The following is a 14,486-nucleotide window of genomic DNA, read 5'->3' on the forward strand; positions in this document are numbered from 1 at the left end:
CTCCTGTACATATAAACTAAAAAGATCATTGATTAGTATGTAAAATGTACACAGAACTTGTACAGGTGATCAGAGCATGAATCAAAGAAATTAGAAGGACAGATAGATATTTACACTATAGTAAGAGTATCGGTGCCTCATAACATTTTAATATTTCCCCCTTAAATCTTTCCATTTTATGTGATTCTGGGTTTGTTTAAACCATGGTTCAAATGTGGACCATGATTTTCAGATTTGCTGTCATTTAAATGAGTCTGTTCCCCGGTTTTAGGCCATCGGTCAGGCCTGTATGCTTACATTAGACACATCACTTATTCCACATGTATCTGCTAATACTGATCTACCAAAAAGACTATAATGGCAGAGCCTATGGAATTTATTTTTGGTCCAAATGGATTTCCTGAAGATTCTGCCATGAGCAAATTTGCATGACATTTTTAATTGGTCATATGGTGATAAACCCAAAATGTGGGGGCTACAGAATTGTATGATATAGTTTTTCCTCTGCCCAATAGGAGATAGCTATGTAGTACTGAAGTCGCAGGGTGACAGCCAGATAATCAGTGGATTGTTTCCATTTAACTGGGTAAATGTTGCAGAAGCATTAGGAGGCAGGGGCCAGAGAGATTCAAGGCAAAAAAGTGACTAAAAGAATGGACCATTGAGACAGAAAAGGAAGTAGAGACAGAGATTGCTTGGTTTGGGAGAAAAGGAAGTCGTTGCCTGGCCGGCGTGGCTCAGTGGTTGAGCATTGACCTATGATCCAGGAGATTCTGGTTTGAGGGCTGTGAGGGAACCAGTGTCCTTGGTGGAAAGTCAGCTCACATCTATCAAGAGTAAGTAGAGCGCAGAGCTCGGAGCTGAGACTCAGTATAGGCTGGGAAGGAGACTTGAGAAGTGAGATCAAGAGGAAGTCAGCACAGCATGATAGATGTAGGGGCGTGATGGAGGTGAGGAGGGCTGGGGCTGGGTGCAACCAAGGGTGACAGGTACAGGAAATCACTTGCTTCAGGTTTCAGGTGAGGTCCTGGTATAGAGGGTCTGAGCCCAGTCCTAGTTGAGATAGAGAAGGTTAGGAATCCGTGCGCACTGGCAGCAACCTTCATTCAGCAGGGACCCCCTTTGGAATAGAACCTGGGATGCACCTGAAAGAAGTCGGGTTTTATGTTTCCTGCAACATCTAAAAATGAATGTGAACACGCCGCTCTTCCCCTGTGGCCTCATGGGGCTGTTTGAAAACTGGATTTAGATTCATAGTAAGAGAGGAATAATTTCTTTCCACGAGATTATTGCTTAGATTTCACTGGTCTTCCTTTTAATTAATGCTGGGTAAACTCTGGACAATATCCCTGAATTGGTGGTGTGATGATGTATGATTTCTGCTTGTTGTCCTGGGGGATAAGGAGCAATGAGAGAGGTTGGTGAGTCTTAACTTAGTCAGATTTCTTTAGAACTGTTGGAGTCTGTTCCAGGTACTGAACAGTGCCGCCTTCAGTCACTCGAAGGGAATGCTTCGGGAGGCATCTCTTAAAGTGCTAACTCCTTTTAACTTTTCAGCAGTGAAACAAAAAAATAGCTCCTCTTCCTCCTTTTATTGAGTGAGTAGGATCTGTGAATCTTAATCCAATCACAGCTGGATCTTGGCTCTGTGGGTCCTGGTTGAGGCAGCAGCAGGGTTAGTGCTGCTTGGACCCACGGACTGTGGTTTCTGGCTTCTGGTGATGCAGAGAGCTCTCTGGGTCTGCTTTCAGCCCCGGGTGTAATTTATGTTAGCACTGACTTTATTTGTGTAGCCTGTTAATTCACTAGGGAGCAGACCCAAGTATCCTGCTGCTTAGTTAATTCTGCCTGCGTGTGTTCTTGACCCCGACTCTAAGTAGATGAGCATTTGACAGTGAACTCAAGCTCTGAGCAACCCCTCTTCTTGCAGAAGAATTAGTGGATTCCATCTGATTATACATTTTCATATGAATGACTTCAGATCTCAGAAGAGAACTCAGGGAGCTGTGAGAAATGCTGTGCGTGGGAGGTTAGCCATGATAAGTACTGCAGAAGGTAAAGTCTGGTAGCTCCTTTGGGGGATGCTTTATGCCTGTTGAGTGGTTTTCTCCATTCTTTGTCACGATGGTTTACTGAAGTAACCCTGTTTAACAAGAACTTCATGAGGTGACCCTCTCTCCTTTCTAACCTGGGCTACTAAAAACATGGTGTGTGTAGAATATACTGACAGCTCTCAGGCCAAGCAGGTGCTGCTAACTGCCTTAGTGCACTTCTCCTGAGGGGTTCCCTGTATTAAATAGGGTGTATTTGTTTTCTTTCATAATTAGGTCAGGCTGCTCCCTTATTTCCTAGGTTAATAGAGTGTCATGATTAGCAGCAGTATTTTTATCTAAGCTTATTTCAACCTCATGGTTTTTGAACTACCTTCTGAACTTTGATGTGTACTGTGACTACAATCTGACATGGATGTGAGCCTCAGGAGAAGCAGCAGGGGAGGCACACCTGTGACAGTCATCCTGCACACTGCCACCAGGAATGACACAGGAGAGACAGCAGGGAGGGCACACCTGTGGCCGTCCTCCTGCACTCTGCTCTGCAGCCAGGAGTGAAATGTTTGGCTGGTACTTGTCCCCACTCCTCTCCAGGTGGGAACTGACTGGTGCTGCTGTGTAGGTGGAGATTGCATTTAACTCTGAAATGAAATGGAAATGTTGATGTGGACAGTGTGAGTGGATCAAAGCCAGCCCTGCACCACCTTAGGTGACCCTTGAGCAGAAAGCAGTGCCTGGCGTGGTCTCACCTGCTGCCATGATGAAACAGCTGTCAGGGAGCCTGCAGTTAACAGCCTGGCCTGGGAGACAGTTGGTTTTGCCCTTCAGATTGGCATGGTGCTCGTGACATCGGCGCCCCACTGTGTCGCACTGTGTGTGCTAGGTGCCTCTTCCATGCCTGAGCACAGGAGGAGGAGAGGGCCTAGGGTGGGTTGAGGGTCCAGAGCTCGGCAATAGTCAGTTGCCGTCTGTGGAAGGTACCTGCCCTGCTGACGCAAACTATGAAGCTCTTGTAATTAATCACAGTTCCTGAAAAAGTAGCAGTTACTAAAACTGGTTTTGTTCATTATTGTGGGCAACAGACTTCAGGTAGGGGGCGAAGTTCATTTCCAGGCGGTCATTCTCATTGCATCGGCCTTAAGGACCACGGGCCTCTGCCCTGAAGAAGCGCTTGGGACCGGTTGGTTGTGTTTCCCAGTTTGAAGTGAGGCTGACTAATGACACCTTGTTAGAATTCTGAGAGGAGACTGGGTAGAGAAACCTCTATGCTGGCCCTGGAGTCAGAAAGGAAGCTGGTGGGTAGGATTGACAAACGAAGCTAAAGTCGGGTCTTGTTTTTGATGCGAATGCAGCTGTTCATTGGGATAGATTTGGTATCTATTACCCTAATTCACAGTTCCCCTCTGCTTTGCAGAGTTCTTGGTGTAATTTTAGTGGCTGTCCACAGATAGCCAATGGGTCTCCTTCTTTTGCAGTTTTGGGGAGTTTTGCCTCGCTCATCTGCTTCTGAAGAGGAATCCTGTCATGTTCTTCCAGCACTTCATTGAGTGTATTTTCCACTTTAATAACTATGAGAAGCACGAGAAGTACAACAAGTTCTCCCAGTCGGAGAGGTCAGTGAGACCTAGGGAGCGCTGGGTGAGGGCAGAGAGCCGGGTGAGAGCGGGGAGCTGGGTGAGGGTGGGAGAGCCAGGTGAGAGCGGGAGAGCTGGGTGAGGGCAGAGAGCCGGGTGAGAGCGGGGAGCTGGGTGAGAGTGGGAGAGCCGGGTGAGAGCCGGGAGCTGGGTGAGAGCGGGAGAGCCGGGTGAGAGTGGAGAGCCCGGTGAGAGGAGAGCCAGGTGAGAGGGGAGAGCTCGGTGAGAGCGGGAGAGCCGGATGAGAGCGGGAGAGCCGGGTGAGAGCGGGAGAGCCAGGTGAGAGCGGGAGAGCCCGGTGAGAGCGGGAGAGCCCGGTGAGAACGAAAGCTGGCTGAGAGCAGAGCTGGGTGAGAGGGGAGAGCCGGATGAGAGTGGGGAGCCCGGTGAGAGTGCAGAATTCCAGGCCCCAGCCCACATCCTCCTGTGGGGCTGTTGCTCATCTTGGCAGGGCCATGCAAGAAACCTCACTGGAGCCAGTGGTCCTGGGGACATGCTGTGCTGCGCACTGGCTGGTGGCTGTGCGATGCTGTCTCCTTGCCCATGTGGTGTGGTGAAATTATCCTGTTTGCCACAGAGAGAAGCGTCTTTTTTCACTGAAGGGAAAGACAAACAAGGAGAAACGAATGAAAATCTACAAGTTTCTTCTAGAGCACTTCACAGACGAGCAGCGATTCAATATCACGTCCAAAATCTGCCTGAGTATTCTGGGTAGGCATGTTGTGTTGGGATAAAATGTCCATTTAGAAGTGAAATGCTGTGTTGCTAATGGTCTAGCGGATCTGGAGCAAATGGGACCCTGGCCCTATAGGAAGACCCCTTTTTGTCCTTCTTGGACACCACCTGTGCCCATGTAGACCCTTGGCAGCCGGACGTGCTCCCCTGGCTGTGACGCCACCTCCCTTCTGAGCCACTAACTCTCAGAGCCCGTCTCTGTGCTCTCTCTCAGCGTGCTTCGCAGATGGCGTCCTGCCCCTGGACATGGAAGCCAGCGAGCTCCTCTCAGATACCTTCGAGGTCCTCAGCTCAAAGGAAATCAAGCTTCTGGCCATGAGATCAAAACCAGACAAGGACCTTCTCCTGGAAGAAGATGACATGGCCCTGGCAGATGTCGTCATGCAGGAAGCTCAGAAGAAGCTCATCTCACAGGTGAGTGTGCTCTCTAGGGAGGCTTGGTTGCACCCTCAGTACTGGTGGCCTGGCCAAGACCCCGATCTCATTCTCAGCAGTGGCCTGAGTTCTCCCAGGTGGTGATTGTGTGCCACCGTCTCGTGAATGTGAGCCCAGTCTATTTGCCGGCCTGGATGTCCCACTGCCTCTCAGATTTCTGTCCAAACTGAACTGCAGCCCTCTTCCTCTCTTCGTCACTCTCCTTTCCTACAGCCTTTGTTGTAGAGAAGGGCCTGCCAGCACCCCATGCCTGAGTCTGGCAGGCCAGGTCCTGTTTCCTTCGGCCGAATTGGATTTGAATCACTTAGGGGCAGCTGATTGTGGTGGTTCTCTCCAGCCCAGGCTCTTGTTCCCAGCCGGGATCGCTGATTCCTGTTTCCCCCTGAGCCCTAAAGACTTCTGGACCCCCAGAATGGGGCTGTCTCGCTCCACGTGTCCATTTCAGCTTACAGGTCCGTCTCTCTCACAGCACTTCTGGCTCTGTGTTTGCGTGGCCTGCACCTCTTCTGCCAGTTTCCCAACATCCTTCTGTCTCCAGTTTCTTTCTGTTCCGGACTGTGCACCCCCTTGCTGTCAGAGCACATTTGATCATTTTAATCTCCTGCTTAAAACAGGCGAGAGGCAGACTGGCTGCAGGGGCAGCAGGGAGCTTTTGGGGCCGTGGACTGTGGGTGATGACCTAGATTGTAGTGCTGGTCACTCGTATGTACTTCTGCCAGCTCATTGAAGTGGTCACTTAACATGGCCAATTTTATTGTGTGTAAGTTACACCTCACTAACGGCATCTTTAATAAGTAGGTTGGTGGCTTCCTGTCGTCTTCAGAACAAAATCCTGATTCTTCAAGGCATATAAAACTTATGTGTGCTCTGCCACTCCCCCCTTCCCTCTCTGCATGCTCCCTGCTGCAAGATCTCTGTTCCAAGAGAACTCTCCATCCCTCTGACGGGAGGTGCCTCCTGCCTCGGCCTTCACATGCTGCTGCTTCTGTCTGCAGTGCCCGTTCCCACCCTGTCTGCCTTTTTCCACATTTAATTCCTCCACATCCTAAGTATCATCTTTTCAAATATTTACCCCTTTCTATACTTACACTCCTATTTACCCCTTCCTTCCCAGGCATCCCTCTTCCATAAGTTCCTTGACACCCTGCTACATGGCACAGCAGGGCACACGTCAAAACACAGACTCTGGTCTGGTCCAAGGTGACTTGAAGACAAGAATTGCTGGCTTTCTTTCTGTATCCCCAGAGGTTAGCTTTGTGTCTGGTACAGAGATGTTTGAAAATATTTGCTGAATGAATGCACTTAAGCCACTACAGATACCATCTGCTTAGACTTGTATTTATTAAATTGTTTATTTCTCTACTGTTGCCCTCCTGTTTCAGCAACTCTGATAAGGCTTTTTAGAAATGAGTGTTTTACAAGCAAGAAATGTATACTCATGACTTTAAATAAGAAAGACTGCTTTTCAGATTCAGAATGATGAATCTTACATGTGTGCCACTACAATGAATTCTTTTTAATTATACGAGATGAATGCAAAGCATTTGTAGTTAGTGATCATTCACGGTAAAGAATATGAAGCCTTGGTCCAGTCATGACTATGTGAATGCACAGCACTTTCTTAATAGATACAAAGTTACAGAGTGAGAGATTGACAGACAGCTGACCGCCTTCACGGTTGGCCATTTGGGACCAGTGTCGTGTCACCAACAGGAATAAGCATGTCTCTGGGCATCCACCCATCCTGAAGGGAGGGTTTAGACGGAGGGGTGAATGTGGAGCCAGGGTCCAAGGTGGGTTTGTGTGGAGGTTTGGAACTTTTCATCAAGTTACCCAACATATTTCTAGTTCCTTTTTCTTGTTTAGAAAATAAGAATACTGTTTATCTGTAGCCTGCGTTGCCACCTTCCCTGGTTTTGACGTAACGCTCACAACGTCTCCAGGACAGCGGCGATGCGTCCTAACAGTTCCCAGGACCATAACCAAAAATCACAGGTAGACGCATGCGGTCTAGCTAGGTCTGCTAGACTCAGGAGCGAGATCAGGGAACGTCTGTCTCTCGGCCTCACGTGTCTGAAACGTGCCTGTGTGTTTCTGCAGGTTCAGAAGAGGAATTTCATAGAGAACGTCATTCCCATCATCGTCTCCCTGAAGACTGTGCTGGAAAAGAACAAGGTCCCAGCTCTGCGGGAGCTCATGCACTACCTCAGGGTACGATCGCGCTGGCCCTCACCATGCCGTGGCTGCTTGGTCAAGGACTAGGACTGGAAATGCCTCAAGACCACGTCACATTGTCTAGAATAGACCAGCCAGCCAGGCCTCTGGCTGCTGGAGAGACGAGGAGTTTGCCCAGGTCCCACAGAAGGTGGCCCTTCTTTTGAGCAGTTGAGGGTGTGCGGAGCTGACCCACCACTTAGCATGTGTCCTTGACCAGCCAGCCAGGTTCCATTTGAGGACTTTCTCCATGGGGTCAAAAGCAAGGTCATCAGCTTAGTTCATTCTGGTGAGGGAGTGAGGGGAAACTGTCATCATGTTTCATTTAAGTCTCTGATTGACGAGTTAGGACATAGCTGCCCCATAGCAGCGGCTCTGGGGGCCACGGAAAGCCTGTCTGCGCAGCCAGGTGTGCGTCCTTGCAGTACAGACCGAGTGGTGCCGCAGACTGCTCTGGGAAAACTTCTATCAGAAGTAAATGCAGCTTTATTTCCTTTCTCTATTTACACTATGCTATTTTATTAAAACACGCTAAGAGCCCTGGCCAGCTTGGCTCTGTGGTTAGAACGTCAGCCTGTGGACTAAAGGGTCCCAGGTTCAATTCTGGCCAAGGGCACGTATGTACCTCTGTTGCAGGCCCGATCCCCGGCCCTGGTCAGGGCACGTGGGAGGCAACCAGTCGATGTGTCTCTCTCACATCAATGTTTCTCTCTCTCTCCCCCTCCCACTCTCTCTGAAAAGCAATGGAAAAAATCTCCTCGGGGGAGGATTAAAAAACAACAAAACCACTAAGAATTTTTTTCAAAAAGAGCTACAACAAAAATTACATTGAATATACTTCTTCAAATAGCTCTTTATCCTAAGGAAGTTAAGATGGGAATGATAGGCTCACTGTCTGGAAAAAAATGGGAGCTTCCAGTTACTTTTATATTTGTATTGCCCTGTATTAAACCTCAGAAAAGAAAAAACGGCTTAGCTCCTAAACAGACTGCTTAGACCTGAGGAAACCGAGAATCTCTCCTATTCTGAGCACACACCCAGGGGACGGCCACTGGGAAGCTGCCGGGTGGAGCAGCCGCCTCATCTTCCGTTGGTGCTGTTCGCGGCGGCAGCCTGTGCCGCCCCCTCGGCGGAGCAGTCTGTTCACTTCCTTCCCGTTGTGAGGACTACTTGGGGCCACGGTACATCTTTTCCTCCCTCCAGCCCTGTTAGCCGAGGCGGTTTCTTCCTCCTAGCAAAGAGGCTGGTCCTAGCAACCCCCTTTAAGACCTGAGGATGTTCTTACCATGATATGGTGACAGGGTTTCCTGTCACATCTTCAGGAGAGGACACCAGTGGGACTGAGCCACGGCTGCCGTCCTCTGAGGAAGCCAGTGTGGACAGAGGGTCCCCTTTCAGGCGGCACTGCTCCATCCCTTGCTCCAGAGGCCTGTCTTAGCCACAACAGTGCCGTGTGTCACCTACCCACATAACCTCTGAGTGAATTCCTAAAGGCGTTGGTGGGGACCCAGAGCCAAGCCAGACCACCCACATGCATCACTCCCCAAGGCCGGCCTGCAGGAGCAGTTCTGTGCCGTTGAAGTTCAGCTTTAGGCTAAGGTTGTGCGACTCCATGTCCTGTCTCCCATCAGCAACCTGGGAGATTACCTGTTAACTGGCAGAGCGACAGTCAGCTTCCTGAGCGATTGGAACTCTGGTACTGCCTCCCATTCTGCTCCCTTGCTTATGTGGCCAAGTGCAGTTGGTGTGTCCTGGGAAGCCACTGTGTAATTAACTCGTTGGTTGCTGTAATAGAATAGCCCTCTCAGCAAAATAAGCCTTCCCTAATTTTTATTCATCAGGTTGTGTGGAGAGCTTATTACTCATCAGGAAGCACTAACGGTGCCTGCGTCTGTTTCAGGAGGTAATGCAGGATTACCGGGATGAGATCAAGGACTTCTTTGCAGTTGACAAGCAGCTGGCATCAGAACTCGAGTACGACATGAAGAAGTACAGCGAACAGCTAGCCCAGGAGCAGGAGCTGGCAAGACAAGCTGAAGCGAACAGGGTGACGGAAGGTGCTGATGGGGCCCAGGCCCTGCAGGTAGGTGAGCGGCTACCTTGAGGCTGGCCCTCCTCTGCAACCTGCTCTCTGCGCACCCGTAAGCAGAGGCTGGTCTAAGTCAGGCTTTGGGATTGCTGCTCGTGGCTGCGCTTGTTATGTGGCAGGCAGGGAGCTGGATCACGGAGGCTTCCCTACCCTCGAGGCCCTGCCACTCGAACTTGTCTGGAAAGTCCTTACCATATACTTTGGGGAGATGTGCGAATGCCCAGCGAGCAGGTGGCACAGGCTCTCTGACCTTTGATCACAGGGGCCCACAGATAACTAGGTCTCCAGAGGCTGCTTGCTTGGCCTGCTGTCCTGCCAGCAGCCCCTCTGAGAACCTCCTGCAGCGCAGGGTGTCCTAGGGGAGCTGCTGCTCACTGTCAGGTGCGGTGTGCTCGCCTCACAGATTCCAGCGGACCTGCCGCCTTAGAAAAGATGACACACTGATGTGCCCTTTTTCTCTGCGATGCACAGTAGCGTGTGGCAGTCTCATGCTGTTTCTGAGAACAGAGCTGTGCTTACTGGGGCCGACGTGCGTTAACGTCAACTCATGGACTTGCTCAGAGCTTGTAGAGATTCCTTTTTGTGTGTTTTTTTCTTATCTTCTCTGACAGGTTGCTCCAGGTTTAGAAATAATGTCAGCTTCTGATGGCCAAGAAAATGCCTCTGTACCCCGGGGTGCGAACCAGCCCTCGAGACCCGAGTCAAGCACTGGCCAGGCAGCATCTCTGCCTCTTTCGGCTGAAGCGGGGCAGTTGAAGAGGCTCATGCCCAAAGCCAGGTGTGGAGCCCACAGAGCAGTCAGCTTGCCGGCCCCTGGGCATTTGCAGTATGAGTGTTCCTGTTGTTTCCACTATACTTCACTCTGTGCTCTTCCTGTTCAGGGTCGAAATGGGTGAGAGAAAAAATGGGTGGTACCTGCAGTGTTCTCAGGGTCTTGCTTTCTGCACGTCTCGGCATGTTCTCCACAGGTCCATGTCCCTGAGTACCATTGCGATCCTGAATTCCGTCAAGAAAGCCGTGGAGTCGAATAGCAGGCGTCGGAATCGGAGCATAGGAGTGCTGCCTTTCACCTTAAATTCTGAGAGCCTGGACAGAGCGCACAGTCGCAGTAAGTCCAAGGGGCTCCAGGGGCTCGGTGGTGGTAAGCTTGAGGGGCTCCAGGGGCTCGGTGGTGATAGGTCTGGGGCTCCAGGAGCTCAGTGGTGGTAAGTCTGAGGGGCTCCAGAGGCTCAGAGAACCACCGGTTGTCCATCTCACTCAGTGAATTTACAGATGAAACCCAGAGCAAGCCTCCTCTCATTCCTTTTAAAATACTTTGTTTTACTATTTTTAAAATAAAAGGCTTTGGGGGCTTAGGATTATAGATAATAAAACGGCACATATTTGTGATAAAAGATTTGGAAAAGATTGTGGAATAGAAAACTCACCCATAGTGGTGAAGTATTTATCTTTCTAGTCTTTCTACACTTCACACATGTGTGCTTGGTTTTATTTATAAAATTGTGATCTTAGTGCACATTCTGTTTTTTAACTTTTCAAACTTTCTCCCAATCACTGTGCAGATTGCATCACGTGGAAATACCACAATATTTATTACTGCCCTGTTTTGTATATGTAGGCATTTTCAGTTGTTTGAAATAACGTCACAATAAACATCCTGTACGACAGCCCTAGACATGCGTGATCTTTACGATTCATTCTCAGCACTCAGAGGCCCTGAATATTTAAAAACTTCCGCCCTCTGTACTTCCCGCCACATTCCGCTCCTGCCAGGGCGCACGAGTGTCTGTTTTCCTGCTTAGAAACACTGGTTTTATAATTTCCCGTTTTCTTTGTTGAGCTTAATAGACTAAAAATGGCTATGGTTTTAATTTTTATTTCTTTGAATCCTAGTGAGAGTGGACATTGTCTCTCCTGTTGGTCATCTTTTGCATCTTTCTGAATTACCTCTTTATAAGAACATTTTCTATGGGATATTAACCTTATTGTGTAGCTTACAAATGCTGTTCCTCATTAGTTGCTTTGTTCTGTGACATTTTTGGGGTGTTTGAATGATGGAACTTTCTCATTGTATCCTAGCATCTTCCTACAGCCTGGAGCAGGAGGCTAGTGGAGCTGTTGACCCTGTAGCCAGACGAGCCATCAGCACCCCTGAGAGTAAGTAGCTGATGTGGGTGAGCTGGCTCCTCCTCACCCTCCCCTGCCGTCACTGCTGAAGTCCCAGGAAAACTCTTCCTGTTGTCAGAGTTCTCACTGGCTAAGGACTCTCCTGACACTCAGCGGCACCGTAGTGCATTGTGTCAGACCAAATGTTTCGGGATAATTATAACAAGGATTCATCATTTATGACAACTGGACTGAGCCCCAGCAGAACTTCTAGGGCTCGCCCAGGTGCTCTGCCTGTGAGCTGGTCGCACTGCCCACAGCTCGCCCAGGTGCTCTGCCTGTGAGCTGGTCGCACTGTCCACAGCTCGCCCAGGTGCTCTGCCTGTGAGCTGGTCGCACTGCCCACAGCTCGCCCAGGTGCTCTGCCTGTGAGCTGGTCGCACTGTCCACAGCTCGCCCAGGTGCTCTGCCTGTGAGCTGGTCGCACTGCCCACAGCTCGCCCAGGTGCTCTGCCTGTGAGCTGGTCACACTGCCCACAGCCGGGAGGTGTCCTCGTCCACAGACGGGGAGGCCAAGGTGCAGGTTCCTCGTGTAACTGCTCTGGGCAGCACAGTTCTTACCGTTCCAGACCCAACACCCCGCCCTCCTGCCTAACCCCCCAGGTTGGTCGAGTTGCTCAGCCACGTGCTTTGTAGCTGTGGGATGTATGTCGCTGAATTCCACTCCTGAGCAAACAGACTTGAGAGGCAGCTGCACCTCAAGGAGTCCCTGTCCGCTGTGCGGAGAGCCCGTGTTCCCATGTCTGCTGGGTGGTTCTGTCATGTCCTATTCCTTCCTTTTAATTCAAAGGGGAAATGAGTTAGAAGTGCAGCGTATTTTCCCCATTGCTTTGTTTTATAGCTTCTTATTGTCTCAAACTGTCCCCTATAAAAACCATAATTTTGAGAAAATAATTACAGTGTGAAGAAATTCTCGACAAAATCTGTAGTGTAGTTTGCACATGTCTCCGCCTGCCCCCAACCTGGTCTCCCACCTCCTGCACCCCAGCCGTAGGCGGTCCTCTCCGAGTGTCTGCGCGAGCCCTGCTCTGCCCTGACACAGGGCTTGCACGTGACATGTCCTCAACCCAGAACGTGCCCTTCCTGGTACCACCTCGGCACCCTTCCAACTGGATTAGGTGCCTCATTCTCAGCAGCACTCACCACACTTCTCAACAATTGTCTGTCCTTGCTGTTCCTAAGCTGCTATTTTCTCCACTGTCCCTGCCCCCCAGTGCCTGGGCCACGATAGTGTGGACCGATGTTGGTCTGTGGTTAGCGGAATGGCATAGCTGGCCTGAGCTCAGGTTTCTCATGCAGGTTCCTGTGTTGCTTCTACAGCCTTTTCTTTCGGTACTAATCTTGGGAATATATTATGATGTGGAGCCACGAAATATCGAGCCATTCGGTTAGTCGAGCTACGCACCTACTATGTCTGGTTATTGTCTTGGTCCTATTATCTGTGAGGCTGTGATCTCTCAGAATATTTGCCAGGTGATTGATAATTTTCACCCAAGTCCACCTTATAAGGGGGATAAATGGATGAATACACCTCCCCCCAGTTGACAACTGAGTCATGACAGCTTTCATCATTAAAAGCAGTAATTTTGAGTTCCTGTGTATTGAACAGGTGTAATGTTATGTATGTGAAAAGTCAACCTCTTTCACACGAAACAGTTTTCTGTATGTTCTGTTCCTGGCCCAGGGGCACCAGGTGCTTCTGTTCAGACAGAAAAGAGGAGATGGCCTCTCAGTTTATCTCTGCGCATCCCATGAGGCGCGCTCGGCACCAGTGGTCTCCTGGCTGCGTTTTCCTCAAGTGAGACCTGACTTGCTGCACTAGTGCTGCTGAGGTTTTGTGTGGAGCAGGTGCCCTAGGCTTGCTTTCTCTGGGCTCTTGGCTGTAAACTCCTGGGGGTCTCATTCTGCAAAGAAGAAAGGCTTGGAGAAGGGTCTCCTGTTAGCTCTCCTTCCTGCGAGAATTACTCATTTAAGACAGCTCCATTGCTCTTTCTCTGTAGTTTATCCATACAAACTCTCTTGACAATTCTTAAGTGGGGTGACTGTCAGGAGGTGGTCTCCGCTCTACAAACCAATGGGAAAAGTGCTGCCCAGCTCCTGTCCTGGCACCCTGTGTACTCGGGGTTAATGGTGTGGCTTTGCCAAATGGAAATGAGTAATTTTCAGAGCTGGATTTTAAAAATCCTTGAGGGGTTTAACAAGTGCTTCCTGCTGTCACTTGGGCAGCAGAGGTGCTCCTGCCTTTGATTGTCAGGGTCTGCAAGTGTGTGGGGGACTCGGAGCTACTGCAGCAGTGCTGCTGTGAAGGTCAGAGGCTTCCAGACAGGAACAGGAATGTGTGTGGTGGGGTGGGGGCTTCGGTGAGGCACAAGGAGAGACCTCCCAGGAATGGGAATGGGCAGAACTGAGCTGTTTGAGTGGCAGTGGCTGGAGTAGCTTGGGCACTCAGCACTGCGGGCACAGCACTGTGGACGCGCTGATGGACTTTAAAACCTAGACTAGAAAGGTCTGGCTGGTACTCCTCAGGGTAGTGTAAGGGGAAGACCTAAAAACTGTGCAGCCTGCGTCATGTGTGTGCTTGCAGAAGGGACGGCAGGTTCTGAGAACGGTTGGCAGCCACACAGGCTCCCTTCTGACCAGTGTGACAGCAGCTCATGCAAAATGGTACAGACACAAAGTAGGAAGAAGTCACAGGAGTGTCACCACCCAGATGTCAAAAGAGGGAACAGGATGGTGTAGCTGGATCAGGGAGAGCACTTCGGGCAGGAGGGCCTGTGTGGACCCAGGTGTGACACAGCAGGGTTGCTTAGAGAACGGTGACAGTCGGGTGCCGGTGCCTGTGTGGGTTTTGTGAAGGTGGCTGGGCCAGGTGCAGGGCCGAGGCCAGCTCAGACTGAGGCTGGATTGTTGGCCCCTAACCACTGAGCCACTAGGATCCTTCAGCAGGGCAGAAACCTCACCAGATCTTCAAACCAGTTTACCTCTAAGTGACACAGGGTCTCATAGCTAATAAATGACAGCAGTTGCTCACACATCTCCAGCACTTACCTTGACCAAGTACTGTGCTGAGGACTCAACTCAACCTCAGTGATCTCACTTAATCCTGATATTTGTATCCCATTTTAGAGGTAAAGACACTTGGGGTTCCCAGAGCCGTTCCCA

General features: G+C 50.2%; 1 protein-coding gene across 5 annotated transcripts in view; it reads left to right on the forward strand.

Annotated features, from left to right (window-relative positions):
• The window catches only part of NCAPD3 (non-SMC condensin II complex subunit D3), a 60,585-nt gene that overhangs the window by 44,725 nt on the left and 1,374 nt on the right, over positions 1-14,486 (forward strand). For all 5 annotated transcript variants that reach the window (XM_081123373.1, XM_081123374.1, XM_081123377.1 and 2 more), the window contains 8 exons: positions 3,527-3,664; positions 4,263-4,396; positions 4,635-4,834; positions 6,956-7,066; positions 8,970-9,152; positions 9,770-9,936; positions 10,127-10,266; positions 11,238-11,315. In XM_081123373.1, the coding sequence (XP_080979499.1) occupies positions 3,527-3,664; positions 4,263-4,396; positions 4,635-4,834; positions 6,956-7,066; positions 8,970-9,152; positions 9,770-9,936; positions 10,127-10,266; positions 11,238-11,315 (1,151 nt within the window). The remainder of the gene's footprint in view (positions 1-3,526; positions 3,665-4,262; positions 4,397-4,634; positions 4,835-6,955; positions 7,067-8,969; positions 9,153-9,769; positions 9,937-10,126; positions 10,267-11,237; positions 11,316-14,486) is intronic.

The sequence above is a fragment of the Miniopterus schreibersii genome, assembly GCF_964146895.1.
Source record: "Miniopterus schreibersii genome assembly, chromosome: 20".
NCBI lineage: Eukaryota > Metazoa > Chordata > Mammalia > Chiroptera > Miniopteridae > Miniopterus > Miniopterus schreibersii.